Consider the following 9,524-nt stretch of genomic DNA (forward strand, 5'->3'; position numbering starts at 1 on the left):
GGGTGGGGACGGGGTCGGGGCGTGGGTCGGAGAGCTGTGTGAGGGTGCAGTATTGTATTTATATCTGTCCCTGTCTCTCTGTTCAGATCCCATTCCAGATCATCACAGCCCACACTGATCGAGCCAGCTGCTGCAAATTCTGTTTTAATGACAGCAGGTTTCTGACTTGTTCTTTTGATGGAAGTGTCATTCTCTGGGTAAGATGCTTTTGGCTGATTGTTCATCAGGTCTCCCCATTAATCCAATGCCCTTTATGATGCGTCATTCATACAAGGCAGATCCTACAGACACTATTTGAAGTAGAGTCTTGTGTAATGGAGCCAGTGTTTAACCTTTCACTAGCACCCACTCAAACACATCCTCTCGTCATTTATTGAATTGGCGTATGTCAGATCTTGCTGTGTACATACTGCCTGTTACATTCCCTTATATCATCAGTGTCTTAACTTCCGCAAGTTACTTAACTGACTGGGCAGGAGTTCAGGATGTCCTGTGGTTGTGACAAGTGCATTATACAGTCATAGAGTCATACAGCACGGAAACAGACCCTTCAGTCCAACTCGTCCATGCCGACCAGATAGGCTAAATTTGCTAGCAATTGGCCCATATCCTCCTAAACCCTTCCTATTCATGCACCCATCCAGGTGACTTTTAAATGTTGTAATTGTACCAGCCTTCACCTGGCAGCTCATTCTGTACACGCAGCACCCTCTGTATGAAAATGTTACCCTTCAGGTCGCTTTTCACCTTAAACCTATGTCCTCTAGCCAGGTATCCCTTGAATTGAGCCCAAAAACTTTTGAACTAAATTTTTAAAAATCTGCTCATCCTGTATCCTGCTACAGCTTATGGCTGAATGTTTCTCTCGCTGGTCATAAACGCCCAAGTGTAAACAAACTTCCATTCACACCCCAGGGATGGTTGCAGTCCTGCTGTCTCTGGCACATACTGCTCTCAATGTTATGGCTGCACAAAGACTGATCAATTGATTTTTAAACCCCTTCACAAAAGTTTGGCCAACACCCAGGCCACTAGTTTGAAAGCTAAGCTAAAGAATCATTGTCATACAGCACGGAAAAAGGCCCTTTGGTCCAACTTGTCCATACAACCAGATTTCCTAAACTGAACTAGTCCCATCTGCCGGCATTTGGCCCATATCCCTCTAAAACCTTTCCTATTCATATATATTTCCAAACATCTTTTAAATGTTGTAATTGTACCCACCTCTACCACTTCCTCTGGCAGTTCGTTCCATACATGTACCACCCTCTGTGTGGATAAAGTTGCCCTTCCGGTCCCTGTTAAATCTTTCCACTCTCACCTTTAACCTATGCCCTCTAGTTTTGGACTCCTGTACCCTGGGGTAAAGTCCTTTGCTATTCACCCTATCCACATCCCTCATGATTTTATAAAACTCTATAAGGTCATCTGTCAGCCTCTTACACTCTGGGGAAAAAAAAGTCTCAGCTTATCCAGCCTCCCTTTGTAACTCAAACCCTCCAGTCTTGGTAATATCCTTGTAACACATGTCTGCACCCTTTACAGTTTAATAACATCTTTATTACAGAAGGGTGACCAGAACTGTACAAAGTACTCTAAAAATGGTCTCACCAATGTCTTGTACAGCTGCAACATGATGGCCCAACTCCTATACTCAGTGCTCTGACCAATGAAGGCAAGTGTGCCAAACACCACCTTCACCACCCTGTCTAACTGCGACACCACTTTCAAGGAACTATATACCTGAAGTCCTAGATCTTTCTGTTCGACAACATTCCCCAGGGCCTTATCATTTACTATGTAAGTCCTGTCCTGGTTTGTCTCACCAAAATGCAACACCTTGCATTTATCTAAATTAAACTCTATCTGCCATTCCTTGGCCCATTGGCCTAGTTGGTCAAGATCCCTTTGTAATCTTAGATAACCTTCTTCACCGTCCACTACACCACCAATTTTGGTGTTATCCACAAACTTACTATGTCTCCTATTTTCTCATCCGAATCACTTATATAAAAGACGAACAGCAGTGGACCCAGCGCCGATCCTTGCAGCACACCACTGGTCACAGGCCTCTAGTCTGAACAACAACCCTCTACCACCACCTTCTGTCTCCTACCATCAAGCCAGTTTTATATCCAATTGGCTAGGTCTCCCTGGATCCCATGTGATCTAACCTTACTAAACAGTCTACCATGTGAAACCTTATCGAAGCCCTTGCTAAAGTCCATGTGGACAATGTCTTCCACTCTTCCTTCGTCTATTTCTTGGTCATGTCCTCAAAAAGCCCAGTCTCTTAAAAATAATCATACTAATCACACACCTCTCAATGCACAGCCTGACTCTCTTTCTTGAAAGGAGCAGGCTGAGCTAATAGAGTTCTTTAAAGTGGTGAAAGATTTTGATCAAGTGGATACTGAGGGATTGTTTCCTCTTGTGACGAAGAGAATAATAAGAGACCGATAAAATAAGACCATCACCAAGATACCAAACAGGGGAATTCAGGAGACAGGTAAAATCGGTCCCAGTGGGATTGATTGAGGAGAACAGGAGAGATACATTTTGTACTGATTGTAATGAGGTCAGCCAGCTGGACATCATAGCATATGAGTTCCCTGACTGAGGCTGTTAATTGGTCCAATCAGGGAGCCCTGGCTGACAGATAAACAGGGGAGCAGTGTTGTCTTGCTTATTACTGGTTCCCTGGCTGCATGGGTGTTTTTCCTGATGGTGAAAATATTGAATAAAATTATTTGCACAATGGTGTTTTCACTGAGTCCCTGCACTTACACACACACACACAACACAGGTGCTGTGGGGGAAAACAAGCACTAAGCTGTGTACTAGTAGTGTGGGGATAACGATTAAAAAAAAGGGGAATGTTAGAGATACTGATATCAGTCTGGTACCTGACTGTGTATGAAGCTGTACTAAAGTCAAGGACTTTTGTGTGTAAATAAAGGGTGACTTGGATGACGGCATACCAGGAGAATCAGAGAAAGGAACAGGATTGTGATGAGTTTTAGATGCAGAAGGATGTATGGAAGCTTGAATGGAGCATACTGCTAGCATGACCTGGTTGGGCCAAATGGCTTATATCTTTTCTGTATGTTCTGTGTAATCATATGAGTCTGTTTCAATCCACCTCAATGTTTATGAATGAATGATTTTTGACTGTATTTGAAAATGTTGAAACTGTAGACTCCAAGTTGAAGGAGGAATGTATTTTCTGCTGTTAGAATTGTGCAAAATGCTCAGAGTGTGTCTCATTCGTTCCCCGCCAGGATCTGTTAAGTGGAACTACTATCTCTGAATTTGGACTTCAATCCACTCCACTAACCGAGTGTTGCATCAGTTATGATAACCAAAGGTGATCTTTCAACTTTTTCTGATTTCAAAACCTCTGTCAACAAAACCTTTCACTGCAGAGTGAGTGAGAGACGTTAACAGTTCTGAGGAAGGGTCGCCGGACCCGAAACATTAACTCTGATCTTTTTCCTTCACAGCTGCTGCCAGACCTGCTGAGCTTTTCCAGCAACTTCAGTTTTTGTCAACTATGGTGCAACTGGCAGTTTAATTCTAAAAACAGATTAGCTGTCCACTGGGAGTTTGTGGGATCTTGCTGTGTGCAAATTAGCTGTAAGAAATAGTGACCATATGACGAGACAATGTAGCAGCAGAAGTAGACCATTTGGCCCATCAAGTTTTCTCTACATTTCAATGGGATCATGGCTGGTCTGATTAACCCCAACTCCACTCTCCTGCCTTGTTCCCTGGCTGATTTAAGTGATGACGTTTCATTGGCTGTAAATGCTTTGGGATGCCCAGCATGCAAAGGCCAGTCTTTGACATTCTTGAGGTGCAGTGATAGTATCCCTGCCTCTAAGTTAGAAGATCCAGATTAAAGTCCCACTAAATGTGCAAAATCAAGTCTGAACAGGTGGATTAAAAAATATCTACAAAGGCAAGTCTTTCTGTTTCTAAGAGTAATTGTTTTGGACTGCATGTTATGACTATCTCACTGCACCACAGAACATTTATATCCACCATTCACAACTGTGACAGGGCTGCAGAGTGTTGTTCTGAACAGCTGGTAGTGGGATTGTAAATCAAATTCAAGATCTACAGTCCTGCCACATCCAGTCGTGAATTGTGGTGGACAATTAAACAATTCACTGGAGAAGGAGGCTCCACAAATATCTCCAACCTCAATAATGGAAGAGCCCAGCACATCAGTGCAAAAGATAAGGAAGCATTCATAGTAATCTTCAGCCATAAATGACAAGTGAATGATCCATCTCGGCCTCCTCCAGTCGTCCCAGGTATTACAGATAACGGATAATTTGATTCACCCCATGTGAAGTTAAGAAATGGTTGGAGGTACTGAATCCTGCAAAGACTATGGGCCCTGATAATATAAGACCATCAAACATAGGAGCAGAATTAGGCCATTCAGTCCATCAAGTCTGCTCTGCATTTGATCATGGCTGATCTCTCTGAATCCCATTCTCCTGCCTTCCCCACGTAACCCTTGAGGAAATTCCTCCTCATCTCCATCCCTTCACTCTGAGGCTGTGCCCTCGGGTCCTAGTCTCTCCTACTAGTGGAAACATCTTCTCCACGTCCACTCTATCCAGGCCTCTCAGTATTCTATAAGTTTCAATCATATACCCCCTCATCCTTCTAAACTCTATTGCGTACAGACCCAGAGTCCTCAACTGCTCCTCGTCAGGCAAGTTCTTCATCCTCGGGATCATTCTGGTAAACCATGGACTCTTGTTTTTTCCTTCACAGATGCTGCCAGACCTGCTGAGCTTTTCCAGCAACTTTGTTTTTGTTCTGATTTACAGCATCTGCAGTTCTTTCGATTTTTAATGTGGAAAATTGCCCAGGTATGTCCTGTACATAAAAAGCAGGACAAATCCAACCTGGCCAATTCCCGCCCCATCAGTCGACTGCCAATCATCAGTAAAGTGATGGAAGGTGTCAGTAACAGTGCTATCAAGCAGCACCTGCTCAGCAATAACCTGCTCAGTGATGCCCAGTTTGGGTTCTGCCACGGCCACTCAGCTCCTAACCTCAGTACAGCCTTGGTTCAAACATGGGCAAAAGAGCTGAATTCCAGAGGTGAGGGGAGAGTGATAGCCCTTGATATCAAGGCTGCATTTGACCCAGTGTGACATCAAGGAGCCCTGGCAAAACTGGAAGCAATGGGTATCAGGGGGCAAACTCTCCGCTGGTTGGAGTCATACCTGACACATAGGGAGATGGTTGTGGTTGTTGGAGGTCAGTCATCTCAGCTCCAGGACATCTCTGCAGGAGTTCCTCAGGGGAGTGTCCTAAGCCCATCCTTGCTTATCTGTTTCTTCAATGACTTTCTCTCCATGATAAGGTCAGAGGTGGGTGGTAGGAGGTGAGGGGTGCAGTGTAGTTGGAAGCAAAACCATGTGTCATAGCTATGAGTGAGATCCTCTTCCTGATGCCCAGTCCCTTGGTGACAGGTGGAAATGTTGGCCATAGGCGTCGTTCCCGGCTGTGAACTCTGGCAGAGGGGGGTGATTGGGCTTTGGTATGGGGGCACACCATCACCCCACCAAATTAAATACTCTTCCTGTCTCCCTTCTCACTCCCAATACTCTTCCATGTCACCTGCAGGGGCAGAGGTTTCTTCACAATCAGAATACTCAGTTTGGACATGTTTCCGTTTATACTCTGTAACTCAGCCTCACGCTCTTTCTTTGTTTGAAACTACAGAATTTTTACCTCCTCATGGGACAAATCATTGAAAGCATGGGACGTCGAAACTGGAAAAGTTCTGGTAGGTGTTTATTCAGAATGCATCTCGATGGTGTGGTGTCCCTTTCAGTCAATGATGGGCATGTGTGTATGTGAGGAGTGTAGCTGTGAATAGGTGTATCTGCACCTGTGAGTGTGATTGTGTGGGAATGGCTGTATGAGTGACTGTCAATAAATAGTAGAAGGACAGGAAGGGTTATCATACACCAATTTGTACAGCAGCTGCTCCTGTATTTTTGAGCGATAAATGATCAGAGAAATCTTGTGTCGATGCACATTCCTGCCCAGCTCCTTTTTATCAAGGATCCTGGTTAGACATTGTTGTCAACATTTCTGAGTGAAATTGTCAGTGATATGTTCAGGGGTTGGATCTCCAGGCTCTCGTACTGATGGTGACGGCTCTATTGATGGTACCCTGTGCCTCCAGCTGTTACTGGCAGTGTTATTCGAGCATCACTGCACTCCTGCAAGAAGGTTCACTAGGATGATTCCCTGGTATGAAGGGATTGTCTTATGAACAAAGGCTAAACAGATTTGGACTCTACTCACTGGAGTTTAGAAGACTAAGAGGTGATCTCATTGAAACATATGGGATTCTTAAGGGGTTTGGCAGGGTAAATACCGAGAGGATGTTTCGCCTCATGGGAGACTCTAGGACCAGAGGGCACGGTCTCGGAATAAAGGGACATCAATTTAAGACTGAGATGAGGAAGAATTTCTTCACTCTGAGGGTTGATTGTCTTTGGAACTCCTTGCCACAGAGTGCTGTGGAGGCAGAGTCCTTGTGTATATTTAAGGCTGAGATAGAATCTTGATCAGTCGGGGAATCAAGGGTTATGGGGAAAACACAGGAAAATGGATATCAGGAATGTCGGATTATCCATGATTCTATTGCACGATGGATCAAGGGACCTACTCCTGTTCCTATTTCCTAAGTCTTATGATCTTATGAAGTGGTGCCACCCCCTGTCAACTCTAACAGCAGGTGTAATGCTCAATTCCTATATTTGGACCACACAGCCCCATTGGAAGAACCCACTCATCACTCATGAATAGATCGAGAGAAAGTTGTTAAAAAGGCCTAACATGATCATTACCTGAAACCACAACCGCTGCTGACTGACTTGTGTTCAGCAAGTCTTCACATGAAGAAGCAGCTCAGGGAATGTATAACTTCCTGCTATTGCAGGGTTTCTGGAATACCCCTGGAGTGTTTGTGGACGTGTTCTGATGGAGTGTTCCCGCATTTAGAAAAGGGTGGGGGATGACATTGCTGCAGCCTCAGGGAGGATGTGGGATTGAGTGACCAGGCCACACACAGGCTGCATCGATTACGTGGGCAGCAGTGACACACCCTCTGGCTCTAACAGCATGACAGGAAGATGGCACAAAGCCCCCTGCCCTGATAGAGCCAGCCATCACCATGGCTCCTTGATGGTGACACGATGCAGCCTGACAGGTCAGTCACAGCAGCCTGTAACTCAACGTGAATGGTCTGTCACCCCATTGAGGGACTCACTGGGATCCTCTACAGCAAAACACATCTGTAACCCTGTGAACTAACACACAAGCACCCCCCCAATCCTGTCCCCTGGCCACAGGCTGCTCCCATTCAAATCGACTCCCGAAAGCAAGCACAGGGCCAGTATCTGAGCTGGGGGCTGTAAGGGACAGCACCAAAGTCAATACAGTGCTGCTGCTGCTGTCTCTCTGTCTCTTTCTTCTCCCCAACCCCCCGCCCCCCACCCGTGCTACTGGGGCGGCTATGACTGGGCAGGGGTCAATTCTTCAGGATCTGAAAGCAGGAGCACAGGTTGAGGTGGGGGAAGGGGGTTAGTGGGGAGGGGCTGGTGATGGGGGCGGTGGGGGGGAGGGAATGGTGTAGGGGAAGTGGGTCATGGTCACACCATCTGCAGCTTCTTCACCGTGCCAGACGGTAGCATGAGGGTGAGCTGGAAGCTGGGAAGGAGCATTATGCAGCAACATACTGATATCCTCAACGTTCTCAGTGAGGCCAGAGAGCTTACACTCCAGCAGAATCAATCCATGAGGCTGAGAGCCAAAGGTCTCAGGAGCTGCAGGGCTCTCCCAGTGGCCCGGCTCTGCTCTGCACTGTTGGATGAGACCTTGTCAGGCAGGGAGAGGGCAGAATGTAAGTAATGATTCACTCTGTGTTTGGGTGGTGGGCCTGTCATGGCTGAATAGCTGGATGGAGATGAGGGGAAGGAGAGATAGGGATGAGGCTGACAGCATTTGACAGTGAGGGAGAGTGAAGTGGAGTGTGGATTAAGATTGATGTGTCAGGAGTGAGAGATGAGAGTGTGGACAGTTACACACAAGGAGTGAGTGCGGCTATGAAGGTGAATGCGGTATTTGGGAGTGAGTGAAATGGATGGGCGTGATTGGGATATATGTGAGTCGATGGAGTATCAAGGAGTGAGGTGCAGTTTATGGGGGTGAGTACGCTTTCAGGGTGAGTGGCGTACATGGGTGAGTGGAATATGTGGGGGCAAGTGAGGTATATGGGAGTGGGGGGATATATAATGGGCTGGGAGGGGTATATATCAGGCAAGAGAGGTCAATGAGAGTGAGTGGGGTATATAGGGCTGAGTGGGATTTATAGGGTTGAGAAAATCAATCCACTTTCTGTAAGGGATTTGACACAATAGTTTTAATGGGGTATGTTTCTCAAAGAGCTAGTCCAGGCACAATGGGCAGAATAGCCTCCATTGCTCTCTGATTGTTTGAACACCCACTGTCTCTCCCCTTAGTGGTCTGTTGTTCACATTCGACCGTTGACCTGCTGCGATGTCTCCCTCGATGGGAAGTACGTTGTGACTGGAAGTGACATTGACAACGCAGTTTATGTCAGAGCCACTGAAACTGGAGAGATTATCACAAACTTGCAAGGTAAGCACAGGGTCAGTGTGATTCCCCAGACAACGAGCTCTGGGTGGGATGGGTACCATCAGGATTATGGGCACTAGGGGCCATGGTGAAGGAGGGCAGAGATGGGGAGGGAACGATAAAGGTCTGGGAAGGCTAGAGAGCATCTTCCAAAAATGTTCTGAGGAAGGGTCACCGGACCCAAAACTTTAACTCTGTTTTTTCCTTCATAGATGCTGCCAGATCTGCTGAGCCTTTCCAGCAACTTCTGTTTTTGTTCCTGATTTACAGCAACCGCAGTTCTTTCGGTTTCAAAAATGTCACCGTTACCACTTACATTGACAAGGTCAGCAGCACCAGCATCCTAAAGGGACAATTAGGAACGGACAATAAATACTGGGCCAGCCAGCAATGCCCACATCCCATGAATGAATAAAAGAAAAGGAGGGGTTTAGATGTAGGAGGGAGGAGGGGAGGGCAAAGGTGGTGGAATGGAGGGAGAAGAGAATGGTAAGGTGAGTGGGAGGACCTCGGGGAAGAGGAACAGCAAGTCATATTCAAGAGTGGGTGGAGTGGGAATCCCGTACCGTACTTCACCTGCTGCGTCTCTCTCCCAATCCTCTCCCCACATTCCATACACATCCCTGCCTCCTCCGTTCCTTCGCCAATAGCATTCAGCCTCAGCACCATCCCCAGGCTCGCTAACACTGAGTGACGTAAGAGTGATGTCTGCTGTGAGTTTGAAGATCACCTGAGAGCAGTTTGTAATTACCAACCGAGTGCGGTTTGTGATTACCAACCGAGTGCGGTTTGTGATTACCGACCGAGTGCGGTTTGTGATTACC

At 46.4% G+C, this 9,524-nt stretch overlaps 1 protein-coding gene across 1 annotated transcript in view; it reads left to right on the forward strand.

Moving 5' to 3' along the window:
* LOC109938056 (WD repeat-containing protein 88-like) overlaps positions 1-9,524 on the forward strand; it is a 22,276-nt gene that overhangs the window by 1,121 nt on the left and 11,631 nt on the right. Inside the window, exons 2-5 of the mRNA XM_048605936.1 lie at positions 87-197; positions 3,282-3,367; positions 5,752-5,815; positions 8,565-8,703. Of these exons, the coding sequence (XP_048461893.1) occupies positions 87-197; positions 3,282-3,367; positions 5,752-5,815; positions 8,565-8,703 (400 nt within the window). The remainder of the gene's footprint in view (positions 1-86; positions 198-3,281; positions 3,368-5,751; positions 5,816-8,564; positions 8,704-9,524) is intronic.

This window comes from Rhincodon typus, chromosome 15 (genome assembly GCF_021869965.1).
Source record: "Rhincodon typus isolate 14 chromosome 15, sRhiTyp1.1, whole genome shotgun sequence".
Classification (NCBI taxonomy): domain Eukaryota; kingdom Metazoa; phylum Chordata; class Chondrichthyes; order Orectolobiformes; family Rhincodontidae; genus Rhincodon; species Rhincodon typus.